The sequence below is a fragment of the Sminthopsis crassicaudata genome, chromosome 6 (genome assembly GCF_048593235.1).
Source record: "Sminthopsis crassicaudata isolate SCR6 chromosome 6, ASM4859323v1, whole genome shotgun sequence".
Taxonomy (NCBI): domain Eukaryota; kingdom Metazoa; phylum Chordata; class Mammalia; order Dasyuromorphia; family Dasyuridae; genus Sminthopsis; species Sminthopsis crassicaudata.
In genome coordinates, this window is record NC_133622.1 from 249,262,087 (window position 1) to 249,275,332 (window position 13,246).

The 13,246-nt window shown below is 50.5% G+C and overlaps 1 protein-coding gene across 6 annotated transcripts in view; it reads right to left on the reverse strand.

Annotated features, from left to right (window-relative positions):
- Window positions 1–13,246, reverse strand: part of ATL3 (atlastin GTPase 3) — a 33,224-nt gene that overhangs the window by 8,430 nt on the left and 11,548 nt on the right. For 2 of the 6 annotated variants that reach the window (XM_074273329.1, XM_074273331.1), the window contains exons 2-10: window positions 12,456–12,540; window positions 10,607–10,691; window positions 9,363–9,580; window positions 9,130–9,273; window positions 5,179–5,283; window positions 4,845–4,895; window positions 1,213–1,269; window positions 913–1,005; window positions 386–524 (exon numbers count right to left, since the gene is read on the reverse strand). In XM_074273329.1, coding sequence (XP_074129430.1) covers window positions 386–524; window positions 913–1,005; window positions 1,213–1,269; window positions 4,845–4,895; window positions 5,179–5,283; window positions 9,130–9,273; window positions 9,363–9,580; window positions 10,607–10,643 — 844 coding nt within the window. In that variant the 5' untranslated portion in view covers window positions 10,644–10,691; window positions 12,456–12,540. Of the gene's footprint in view, window positions 1–385; window positions 525–912; window positions 1,006–1,212; window positions 1,270–4,844; window positions 4,896–5,178; window positions 5,284–9,129; window positions 9,274–9,362; window positions 9,581–10,606; window positions 10,692–12,455; window positions 12,559–13,246 lie in introns of all 6 variants that reach the window. The other 4 variants (XM_074273333.1, XM_074273334.1, XM_074273332.1 and 1 more) reach the window with 3 other exon arrangements.

Genomic DNA, 13,246 nt, shown 5'->3' on the forward strand with positions numbered 1-13,246 from the left:
AAGCTAGGCCACTTTTACCGATAAATAAACTGAGGCACAATGGTGCCATTGTGCTATTGCCAGCAAATCAGGTCAAAAACAGAAGCAGCGTCCCCGGCTGCCCCCGGTCCCCCAGGAACCAGTGGGCTTGAGGAGCGTGGCCTCCCTCTCCTGGGCCCTCTTGTTGGGAAAAGCTCTGCAGGAACAGCATGCCCCCTGGAAAGCCCCCATTTTTACCATTTCATCGAAGGAGAAACAGTGGCCAAGACCCCGCAGGCTCTGGCACGAGGCTCAGGCCGAGGCAGGGGGGCTTCCTTGCGGGAAGTCCTGAGCCACGCGGCCTCTCACCAAGGGGCCACTAGAAGCCGAGCACATTCCTGACCCCGAGCTCATCTTCTGCACAAACCTTTCAGTTTTCCGTCGAAGGACGAGCTCGTGGCCACCTGAAGCCCTGGATGTGGGAGGAGGAAGCAGTTGACGCTGGTGAAACACGAGCGAATGTGATTTCGGACATTCTGAATTTCCTCGTGCTGCTGCTCCTTAACCTGCCAACAATGACCCAAGAACCGGAACTCAGCTCCTGTGACCAGACGGAGCGACAGCACAGACCCCCTGAAGCCAGGGCCTCGGGGAGCCCAGCAGCCGCCAGGACCGCCCCACCAGATGCTGTCGTGACGCAGAGAAGCCCACGCGCACACGACCGCAGCATGAGCGAGGAGGTCCGGGGCCTGCACAGGCGGCCAAGCCAGGGAGCACCAGAAGAGAGAGGCTCTGCCGGATGCGCCGGCGCCCTCATCACCAAGAATGCTCTAAATGGAGTTCTTTCAGTCTGGGCCAGGGGCCGAGGGCCGCCCTAGCTGCTGCCCATGCTTCCACACCAATAACCTGCGCGGAGTGAGAGCGGCCGACTAACACCCCTCGGCCCGGAGTTACCTGCAAGCGCTTCTCCAGAAACGCCATGCCTCCCTCAAGTCCGTAGCTGTACTCGTAAGGAAAGCTCCAGTCTCGGATCAGAAACATCAGCGTCTGCGCGGGGAGAGAAGGAGCAGGGCTTCAAGTCGGCAAGACTCTGCCTCAGTTTCCCCATCTATAAAGTGGGACTCATTCCGAGGCCCCAGGGCAAGGGGCTCGCTGACAAGTGTGACCCCTGGGAACTGTCACCTCCCCCTGGGTGCAGGGGACACGTGGCACAAAGCTATCGCCAGCCAATGCCAGCCAGAGGGAGGCACGCACCTGAAAGGGCTTCTGGGAAACTTCATCCATTGCCAGCCGACCATATTCCGTGAACAACTTTGAAAAACAGACAAATGTAAAGGAAGAGGTGAAAACACAGCAGTGGAGACCATGTCTCTGGTGTGAACCCCTCTCAGCCCAGTGTGCCCCGGCGGCGCGTCTCCCCTGTCTTCCAGGAGCGGGCCTGGCTCACTGCTGCTTCCATAAAGTTTTCCTCCCAGTTTAGTGCTTGGGGGGAGGGAGGGCAGGACGCACATGGCCTCCCAGGGTTCCCGGGGAGGGTGCTGGCCTAGAGCCCGAGGGGGCGGCACTGGGGGCCCCGTCCCCAGAAGTTCCAGCAGACCAAGAAGAGAATGCAAAGGAAGAAGAGGCCAGCCCTGGTCCAGTGTGCGACACAAGCAGAAACAACCAAGACTGCCTTAAGACACACGAAATAAACGTCTGCGAGAGCCTCTCAAGAGGCTCCAAGCTGGGGTTTTGAGCCACGCCTGGAGAGAAAGGTCGGGCCCAGCTGGGCACAGTTTGTCCCATGAGAAAATGACACGCTAGCCAGCCGGGCATGCAGAGCTCCAGAAAGGAGAAAAACTGGCCGCGGGGGAGTGAGGAGGGTCCCATATTCTGGCCCGTGCCTGAGGGGCTCAGGGCAACCCCGCAGGTCCCCATCATCCCATTTCTACATCAGTGGGCCTGTCTCAGGGCTGCCCATCAGCAGCCTCCCAGTCATTTCTAGAGGAATGCCCAGGGATGACTCCCACTCTCCACAACCTCTCCCCAGTCAGAGCTCCTCACCACCCCTTCCTTCCCCCTCTGCCCTCCCATGGCACCTGTGGGACACCCAACCTCAAAGGCACACCCTGCCTCGGACCACTCCTCAGCTCCCTCCCCCATGCCAACATCCACCTCTAGCACACCCCCTCCCCAACTTTTCCTTCAGAGAAGCTCGGACCGAGTGCCTGTCCTTCCTCTTGCCTCCAGAAAGCATCACCCTCCTCCTCGGCTCCCACTGCCCGGCCTCTGCCCCCGATCCTGCCCCAGCGGCCGTCACTTCCTCCGACAACCTGGCTTCCTCTGTCCTCCCACTTCCCTACCTTTGCCCTGCCCCAGCCCCATCATGCCTTCCTTCCCTAACAGTTTAGCTCAGTGGTCCTCAAACTTGGTAAATAGGGGGCCAGTTCCCTGTCCCTCAGACTGTGGGAGGCCGGACTATAATAAAAACAAAAGCTCACACTCTGTGTCCGCCCCTCAGCCATTTGCCATATCCTGGTGGGCTGCATAAACGTTCTCAGTGGCTGCATCTGGCCCACGGGCCGCAGTTTGAGAACCCCTGGTTTAGCTCCTCTGCCAATATCTGTATTTACTCCCTGCATGTCTGGCCACAGACGTCTCCTCTGACAGAACGGGAATTCCTTGCAATAAGAGAATGTTTCCTTTGTATGTCTGACCCCAGCACGGACTTAAACAACTTATGACCGATCACTAGAGGGGAAACCTGAGGCAGGAGGGAGCTGCTCAGCAGCTGAGGAGACAGTTGGAGGGGGCCACAGCCCCTACTTGCTTCCCAACCCCCAATGGACGAAAGAACAGCCTATGGCAATGGCTTCGCGAGGAACCCCTCTGGTCTGAGCTCAGGCCTCTGCGGGTCCCCAGCACTCCACCAGCTCTCAGGTGCAGGCTCTCTCAGCCATGGCTTTGTGCCTCAGGTTCCCCTCTTCCTCCTTCATCCTCTTGGAGAGCTCGTGCAGCCCCGGAGCTGCCACCGGCCTCTCAATCTCCATTGTCCAGTGCCAGCCTCTCTCCTCCCTGGCACCTTAGACAACACAAGGGCAACTCAACTCAGTCTAACTTAAAGACTCAGTCATCACGCACCTCAACCGGACTCTGCTCCCAACTTCTCTGTTACTGGCTTTTCCATCCTAGGAAATCTCAGGCACCTTGACGGAGGCCGAGGTCTGGGAGCTTGGCTGTCTGTGGTCCAGAGGAATCCCGGCTTCACCAGAGTGGCGAATGGCCAAGGACAAGGGCGCCATCCCCTCCCTGGCGACCCCTGCTTCAAGCTTTCCCGCCCACTTCCTCCCACTAAGGATGGCGATGGGGAATCCAAAGTCAACAACCCTTGGGGATGACACCCAAATTCTGTTCAAAACCGCTCCCCTTGCCAAGCCCTCATTGATAGCTCCTTAAAGGTGAACACGCTCTGTGCCCATCAGGCTGCCAGCAGGAACAATGACCGCCCTCCCCTCCCTGGTGAACATTTCATCTGAGCCTTAGTCCAAGCCCTTAGTGAAAACGTGACAGGGGAAAAGCGGGTGCCGCGGTGACCCACCCAAGGTCTCCCATCATGGGAAAGTTGGGTCCTCAACAATGATCCTGCAACCATCTCTCCCACCTCAACTCCCAGTCCACATTTCACTATCTCCTCCACAAGAACAACAGCAGATAATCTACCCAAAATGTTGCTAAAAATCTGCGCCAGACACATCTCTCATTTCCCTTATCAGCTACTTTCACAACCTTATCCAAAAAAGAAAGGTGAGTCCGACCTAACCTGTTCTCCAGAAAGCAATCTCGACTGCTTCTAAGGAACCTCCTCCCTCCTTCCCGAGGTGTTTGCCAACTGAGGCTAATTTTCCATTTTGAAATGTTTCCAGAAGCTCCAGTGAAGTTCCTGACCTTTCCACCTTCTGCTCCCCACTGCCTGGTGTGGAAGGCCAGAGATGGGCAGCGCTTGGCCCCAGGGGCAGATAGCTCCTCTGGGACTCCCTTTACCACATCCCCACCAGCCTGGCCGACCCAGCTGCCCACTCTCTCAAACTCTGGGTCGGTGGGCCCGTGGGCAGGGAGCGATCAGAGCTAGGGACCCTGAGCTGAGGGAGCCAAGTTATCCATATCATGAGGGAGGGAGTGCTCCGTTATGCTCAGGGGACTATCCCCGCCACACACTCAGGTACTCGGCCCAAACAACTACCTGGCCGACCCTCAAAGAGCTGATGAAATAAGGCAAGAAAAGACCGACTCAGACCAAAGTCAACAACACTTGGGGATGACACCCAAATTCTGTTCAAAACCGCTCCCCAGCCAAGAGAACTGTCAGCCTTTCTGGGAGCCATCCACCTATAGGCCCAGCAGCACCCAAGGCATGTGGCCAGGCCTTGCCGGGGATAGACAGGCTTTGAGCGGCACTCCCAAGTTCCTGCCGAGAGGAATACCAGGATCCTGGTTTCACACCATGCCAGGTGTCCTCAAGGAGCCAACAGCTGGAGGCACTGATGGCTACTGTAGTGGTCTAATCCCCAAAGGGGCAGGATGGGGGACACAGAGGAGGATGATAAGCCAGGGAATGGACTGGATATAGAAGAGCAGTCTCCAAGTTAGCCCAGGTACAGGGAAGTAGGAGGGGAGTATACCGCCAAAGACTCTGGGGCACTGGAGAAAGGAATATAGGAGGGGATGAGCCCGGCTGCTTAAGGTTTTCTGAAGAGAATCCAAGTGGAAAAGTCCAAATATGGGACCTGGGCAGTCCTTGGGGGAGTAACCTCCTCCCACCCCGGAGCCTCACATAGAAAACCACCCTCTGACAACTGCCTAAAAAGAGGTGAGACAATCCCACAGCAAAAGCTTGTGAGTCATGTTACCTGTAACTGCTGTAAGTCGTCCTCCTGAATGTTCTGGGACAAATTATAAATCTGTAACAAAAGCAGTTTCAGATTAACACCCTCCAGACAGGAACGATTAAGCTGAAGAACCCCCCCACCAAGTCTGAGACACTGCAGGGCCGTATCCTGGAGCCCAAGCCCGGCTCACAGTGCAGAGGCCCAGGCGGCTTCTTCAAAGGAAATCCTTCCTTGATACCTCCCACCTAGGCAGGCGGCCCTCTCCAGGAAGACGAGACCTTCTCAAAGACCTGAGGGGCCTCAGGACACCCCCAACCCGAGCTTCCCATTCAGCAACGTCTGGTGGCAGGCTCACCTGGATGGAGCTGGTCATAGTGCTGAGGGCAAATATGGTTGCACAGTCCTTCACCGTTGAATGGCTGTCAAAAGCTCCTTGAGTATCCATCAAAATAACTGCAACCTGAACAAGATGCAAAAAGGATGTGAAAAATGAAGGCCTGGGGGTAAAAAAGCTGCTCTGAAAAGCCAACTATCCTACAAAGAGACCTTGTGAACAAACCTGCCCGGTGGTTTTAGCCCTGCAAGATCCAGTCCTCTCTGACTCGCTGCCCAAGGGCGGCTTGAGAAAGAAAGCACGTGGAGCAACATGGAGGAAGGGGGCGCCTGCCCCTCCGTCAAGGACGTGACATCAAAGGCACCCCAAAGGCAGCCACTACAATCTTCTGATCAGACTCAGAGCCAGAATTCTTATTGTGCTTGGACAGGAAACCAAGAAGGTTCATTTTAATTTCTCTTAATCCTACAGACTTAATTTAATTAACTTAATGTAATTTCTCTTAATCCTACAAACAGTAATAAAACCACACATTTAATTATATATGTTAAAGGTAAGTAATTACTTGCAGTATTGTCTTCATTGTTCTCATTTGTAGGGTTTTTCAGGTAGCATTATTCTCATTTGTAACAGCATGACATAATTTTATATAAGCACGCCTTACAAAATGGAGAGCCCTCAGACAAAATCAGATTGAAACAATTAGAAAAATATCAATTGCTCATGGGTAGGATGAGCTAATAAAAACGACAATTCTGCCTAAATTGGTTTACTTGTTCAGTGTCATATCAATCAAACTGCCAAAAATTATTTTATAGAACCATAAAATAACAATATTCATCTGGAAGAACAAAAGGTCAAAAATATCAAGGGAATTAATGAAAAAAATACAAAGGATGGAGGCTTAGCAGTACCGGACCTAAAACTCTCTTATAAAGCAGTAGTCATCAACATCATTTGGTACTGACTAAGAGTGACGGATCAGTGAAATATATTAGACACACAGGACACAATAAGCAAAGCCTATAGCAATCTAGCATTTGATAAACCCCCTAACTCCAGCTTCTAGAATAAGAACTCACTATTTGACAAATTACTGGGAAAACTGGAAAATAGTATGTCAGAAATTCGGCATAGACCTACATCTCTACTCCATAGCAAAATAATGTCAAAATGGGTACATGAGTTGGGTACAGAGGATGATATCATAAGCAAATTAGGAGAGTAAGGGATAATTTATCTATCAGATCTTTAGAAAAGAGCGGAATTTATGACCAAAGAACTAGAGAACATTATGAAAGGCAAAATGGACAATTGTGATTAAAGTTTTTGCACAAAACAAGTACAAAGACGGGGAAAAAATTTTATAGCCAGTGTTTCTGGCTATAAATATATATACAGATAAGTATATATATATATATATACACACACACATATATATGTTTCTCATTAATATATATATATATATAAGGGATTGTGTCAAATTTATAAGAATACAAGTCATTTCCCAATTGATAAATTGTCAAAGGATATGAATGAACAATTTTCAGATGATGAAATTAAAGCCATCTATAGTGACATGAAAAAGGCTCTAAATCACTATTGATTAAAAAAAAGAACATTAAAACAATTCTGAGGTATCACCTCACATCTCTCAGATTGGTTAAAATGACAGGAAAAGATAATAAATGTTGGAAGGGATGTGGGAAAATTGAGATACTATGGAATTGGTAGAGATGTGAACTGATACAACCATTGTGGAGGGCAATTTGGAACTATGTCCAAAGGATCATGAAACTCTGCATACCCTTTGACCCAGCAGTGCTACTACTGGGTCTGTATCCCAAGAAAATCATAAAGGTAGGAAAAGGGCCCACATGTGCAAAAATGTTTGTGGCAGCTCTTTTTGTGGTAGCAAAGACTTGGAAAATGAGTGGCTACCCATCAAATGGAAAATGGCTGAACAAGTTGTGGTACATGAAGGTAACGGAATATTATTGTTCTACAAAAAAATGAACAAGCTGATTATAGAAAGGCCTGAGAGGATTTATATGAACTGATGCTCAGCGAATCAAGCAGAACCAGGGTTCGATGATCAACTATGAAAGGCTCGGTTCTTCTCACTGGTTCAGTGATCCAAAGGAATCCCAAGAGATTTTGGACAGAAAATGGCATCTGCAACCAGAGAAAGAACTAAGGACACTAAATCTAAATCAACATATGCTATATTCACTTTTTTTCTATTTCTTTTTTCTCTCCCATGGTTATTCCCTTTTGCTCTGGACTTTCTCTCCCAACATGATTCAGAAAGCAAGGTGTAATCAAATTTAATTAATTTAAAATTTAATTTTAATTTAACTTATTTTCATTTCTGTATTTTAATTTTATTTATTTACATTATATTGTTATATTATATATTATGTATTTTATATAATTCTATAATTGTTATATAATGATATAATTACAACTTATATTTAATTATATGTATATAATTATATATTATATTTAAATTTTAAAACTTATTTAAATTTAATTTAAAATTAAAGAAAAAAGAATAATAGAGAGTCCATAAGGGCACCAGATCCAAAAAGATCCAAAAAGAACTGGAAAAGGCCAGGAAGCAAGAGGCTCTGGCCTCATCCCAAGCTCTGCATCACTCTGGGTGATCTAGAGCCCGTCAATGACAATCACAACACCCCAAAACTTAGGTGAAATCTAGGGGTTTTTTAACAAGAGAAATGAACATGCATGTGGAACCCAAAGAGTTCCCACTTTACAGAAGTCTGCTTGAGAGCAGATAAAGGGACTTAGTGTGACAGGGGAAAGGTGCAGGAAAAGGACAAAAGCGGAAGGGGTGGAGCAAGCCGTCCCCCACAAAGTTGCCTTCATTTCTCTTGGGAACTGCTAAACTATGAGGATAGGAAAGTCTCCTTATCTCCCAGCCCCAAGCACTTTCTCAGGCCGGCACTGACTGGCAGTGCCTGCCTTCACTCCCCGGCATGGGATGCAAACATGTCAGCGTGGGGGTGGGGAGGCTTCCTGACCACTCCCTTTCTCCTTGAGCACCTGTGTGCTAAATATCACTTGCACACCACCAGGCACCTACTGACTGTACATGGAAAGATGTAAACAGAACAAAGTCAGAGCCATTCAGGGAAGCTCGAGGAAGGCCCAGCTGAGCCACTCTCCCTCCTTTTTACCATTTCTACAGTGCTGCCCATGCGGCCCCAAAAGTCTGTCAGATTCAGTCTCTTTTTTTGTCCACACTTTCAGGTCAATGGGTGAAAAACCAAGGAGCTTTCAGCTTGCCGTCCCCTAAAGCCAGCACCAACCAGGGACGACTTCTCGGGACAAGTAATCACCAGGAGGAAATCCAATGTAGGAGGAGACATGGGAATCTGCTTTGCTCGTTTATGCTGTTCTGCAACGAGGGTCTCGTTTTTCCTTTCATTTATTTAATTTCGAGAAGGAGTGAGAAGGACAGAGAATAGAGAATGTTTGACGATTATATTTTAAAAACTGAATTAGCATGCATCACTAAATAAAGCATGGCATATTGATAAATTGTAATAGTAAATAATAGGAAAAAATCTGCAAAGATTGTTGTAAAGTAACTCAAATCAAATCAAAATCAAAATAGTGTGTATGAGAAAGGAGGCAAATAAGTAAAACTGGACTGGAATAAAAATGTAACTACAAATACAAATACAAAACATGACCAAGCAGAGAAGAGAAGGGGATATAGGAGGGAGGGGAAATGAACTCTGCTCTGAGGGGCCTAGAAGTCAAAAATCCAACTTTAAAAGTTGGAGAGGGTTATTTTGGTTTCATTGGCTTAAAGAGGATAATACAGCGAGATAACAATTTTCCAAACTGTACGTCAATACAGAGAGGTTTTGTGTGAATCGATTTCAGACAATGATCAAAAAGGCAGCGTTCTGTGTGTGTGTGGAGATGCTCCTCTGCCCTCACCTTTTTCCCATTAGGCTTCTCCATAATGAAAATTTCACTCCAGATCTGAATTCCAGTCGTTTCAGGGTCAGAACCCCCCCGCCACGAAAATCCTGTGAGCGGCTCATCATCATTACCCAACCACTGTGGATGGTCACGCTCCTTCTGCAAGACGGGAAAGCAGTCTCTCTTAAACAGGAAGCCAGAAAAACAAGCACCACAAGGACTCCCGACCTCCAGGGATTGTGGCCCACCTGGTTATACAGGAAGCGAAGCAAGAAGTCGAGGAAGAAAGATTTGCCCTTGCGGAAGGCTCCGGCCACTGATACCACGACCGCGTCGAGGTCCCTGACGTGCTCTTGTAAGAGGACCCGGGTCAAGGCCTGCTCGTCCAGCACAAAGGAATGCTGATCCTTGTCCACCACGACAATCTGCACGGGGCAGGGTGCTGGGCGCTCCATGGTGTCACCACCTGTGTGGGGCAGAGAGAACAAGTGCCCTGAGAGAGCCCTTTGCTGACCTTCCCAGAGAGAGCGACGGCGCCAGAGGCGGGAGAGCAGGCATCAAAGGGGCCTTCAGGGAAGCTCTGGGGAGGCTCCGGCTAGTATCCAATCACTAGCAGCACGCTCCGGGCTCTTCTGGAGGGAGGAGGCAACCTCCACTCCCTGGTGCCAAGGAGCTGGAATCACCACCAACCATGCTCAGCATTCAGGAACAAAGTCGGGAGCCTAGCTCTGGAGGTCTCATCCATCGACCCGCTAGCACACACCTGGTGACTACGGGAACACCAGGAACACAGGCTGGGCAGCCACAGCCCCAAGACTTTGGACAGCCTGAGGCTGGCCATCTGGCTCAGCCATGACTTGTGGGGGCAGGGAGGGGAGGGCCATGGCAACAAGCTGGGGAAGGACCGACCCCACAGGCAGCCCACAGCCAAGGAGGAAGAGCCGAAAAGCCAGCAAGCTCGCCTCCTGGACCAGACCTGCAAGGGGCACTTTTCTCACACCGGCATCACCAGATCAGGAGGGCCCCAAGGCAGGTGATAGACAGCCTTACCCTAAGAGCCTGGATGAGAGTAACTGCCGCTGCCTGGGGTGGGTGCTCCTCCCGCAATGGGATCCCTCTGTGCCTTTGACCCTCAGAGCCTCCCAGCATCTCCCACAGGGAGCAAGGCAGGCACGAAAGACTCACTGACCAGTTGAGGAAACCACAACCCCCACAGCTAGCCCGGGACCTCCTGTCGCTCTCGCCTTTCCCCCCTGCTGGGCTGCTGATCAAGCTGGGGCTTCACTCATGCGCCTCGAGAGGGCTGCCCTGATGAGGACACTAAGGAGGGCCCCAGCGGCCTTCCGGATTGGCAGGTGCCTTGGCCTGGCGGTCCCCCCGGAATGGCAGGTGCCTTGGCCCGGCGGTCCCCCCAGACTGGCAAGTGCCTCAACGCGGCGGTCCCTGCCTCACCCACCCACCTCAGTGGGGGAGGGCTAACTTCCAGGGTTACCTAGAAAACCTCTTATAAAGTAACTGGACCATGCCATGGTGCACACCAGCCCAGAGAGCCGACGGACAGCAGAGGTCGCATGCGCCTGAGGATGAGAACACAGGTTTGAGTAAGCAAGCGGCAGCCAGCGACCTCGGGCCAACTAAGGACTCCCTGCTAGGCCACTCTAACTGGACTGGCCCAAGAAGGCCGGACTCTCCCTGGAGCTCATCACGAGGGTCTGCTGGCTGCTCCTGAGTGTCGTAGAAGACAACTCTCCAGCCCTCCAAAACCCAGGGATAACCGCTAGCTTTCTGATGGTCCCCTGTAAAGTAAGGACTCACATGGGCGAGGCATGGGATTGGAAGATGGGTGCCAACTTCCTAACGCCAGCGGGGGGCGCCAACAGGCAAGCTGCCCGGCTTCTTACCCCGCCCTGGCACTGCCCCAAGCCTGGCACTGCCCACACTAACATGGAATGGTCAAAACAGGAGCATCTGAACAGAGACACAATGGACAAGGGGGGAATAAGGAGGGGGCTAAAGTGGGGAGGCCGCTGGGTCTTAGAGAGTGCAGGTAGGAGAGTCAAGATGACTATCTGATGATTAAGACCAGAAAAGCAGCAAAGGCTGGGGATTTTCTCTTTGATCCTGAGGGGCCACACGGAGCCGCTGGAGTTTAGCACATAGGGAGGATAACAGAGAGATGGGACAGCCGAGAGCAGAACGGACAGGATGGGGAGGGACTTGGGGCAGACAGAACCCCAATTTCATGGGCTCAGATCCAAATCCCGGCTCTGCTCCTCATGCCTGTCTCCTGTCTAGCTGTGCCCATGCCTGATGTGCCATCCCTCCGGCCTCCCATTACAAACTCTGGGGATGAGGCAATGAGGGTCTGCACCAGAGTGTTGGCAATGACTGAAGGGAACACAGAGTACACGTCATGGTAAAGAAAGTTCTTTATACGCCTGAGACTCCAAAGGTTCCCTATTAATTCTAGCACCAAATTCTCTGGGACAACAAGGGCAGCAGCAAGATGGCACCACCGTGCATGGCTCCCATGGGCTGCCATGGCTTCGGCTCTCATCTTCAGGCTCAGTTTATTTTTCCAGCCCTAACCTCTCTCCTAGACAGCTCCAACGCCACACACCCCAGAGTTCAGTGTCTCTCCAAAGCCCACAGCTCTCCCAACTTCACTGTTGTAAGTGGGAACATGGCGCCCTCCCACTCACCCAGGCTGGCAGCGTGGGAGCCTCTCCCACCCTCCCATCCTCCCCTCTCCTACCCCCACCTGCTGCCAAGCCTTGCTGGTTTTCCTCTCTCAGGCACACCTGCTTCTCTTCAGGACCACCTCCCAGCCTGTGTCCTGCGACACCTTGCTGGCTGGTCTCTGAGCCGCAAGGCTCTCCCCACGCCACCCCCCAAAGCTTTGACCACACCCCCCCCCCTCCTCCACAAGCTTCCGGATGTCCTTCCCACCTTTCCATCCCTTCTCCCCGAGACTACAGCAGCCACCCTGGTGCCCTTGCTGCCCCCGGTGCACTCTCACTGTCTGTCTAATCAAGGCCTGCTGGCTGACTGACAGATCAGCAGACTTCCCCGAGCCTCAGTTTCCTGGGGGAGCTAGACAGCTTCTGGGGTCCCTTGCAGCATGGAGCGTGGAAGCCCAGGTCCTCTGGCTGCTGAGTCCAACACTCCCTCCGCCACCCTGCTGGCATCTGGCAAAAACCAACCCATATGCCGGCCCAATCTGTCATTAGCCTCTAGCTTTTCAGAGCCTAAAAAATTGATTTCTAGTCCAATTTGAAAACAAGGGGGGGGAAGGTTACTTCAGTATTGTGAATGTATTTAAATGAATAAGTAATACAAACTGTGTTGTTGTACTGCTGCTGGAGAAAGGCCAGATACGAGGGGTGGACACGCCTGCTAAATCCCGGCCCGCTCTTTCAGTTGGTCCTACAAGAAAGCACAATACTAGGACTGAAATCAAAAGAAATCAGCTAACGGTAAAAAGCATCTGTAAAAAGTCAAAACATCAAAACTATCCACAGGACACCAGAGGGTGGTTTGTATCGAAGAAGAAAATCAGGGATCATGGTCCACCACGGTCTTTTTTTTTTCTGAATTCACCCAGGTCTGTAGACTGAGGCTAATCAAACCACTCCAGGACATCTTGTCATGGACACCCCCCAACTCATGTGATCAGAATGAAACCATCCACCGGCCTTTTGCAACAACTTTTATAAAGTTTCTCATTCTAAGCTCCTACACTTTAATGAACACAACGTGTGTGTGTGTGTGTGTGTGTGTGTGTGTGTGTGTGACTCAAGGCTAAGTTATGATCCAAGATTTTCCATTCTTTTTTAAAATGCCGCATTTTTTACGAGGCAAGGAAAACACCCACACCCACACTCTCCCACACATACCTCCCACATCAGGCCCTGTTCCTGCTAATGATCTTTAAACATTATTCAAAAACAGAGCTACAGAATTAAGCCTAGGAACTGAGAGGCTAAGCCAGATTCGAAATACTTTCAGAATTATCTTTTGAAATAGCATTTTTTTTTTAGAATTTTTTTTCCACAGTATATATGCATGAGTAATTTTTTTTATATTATCCCTTGTATTCATTTTTCCAAATTATCCCCCTCTCCCTCCATAC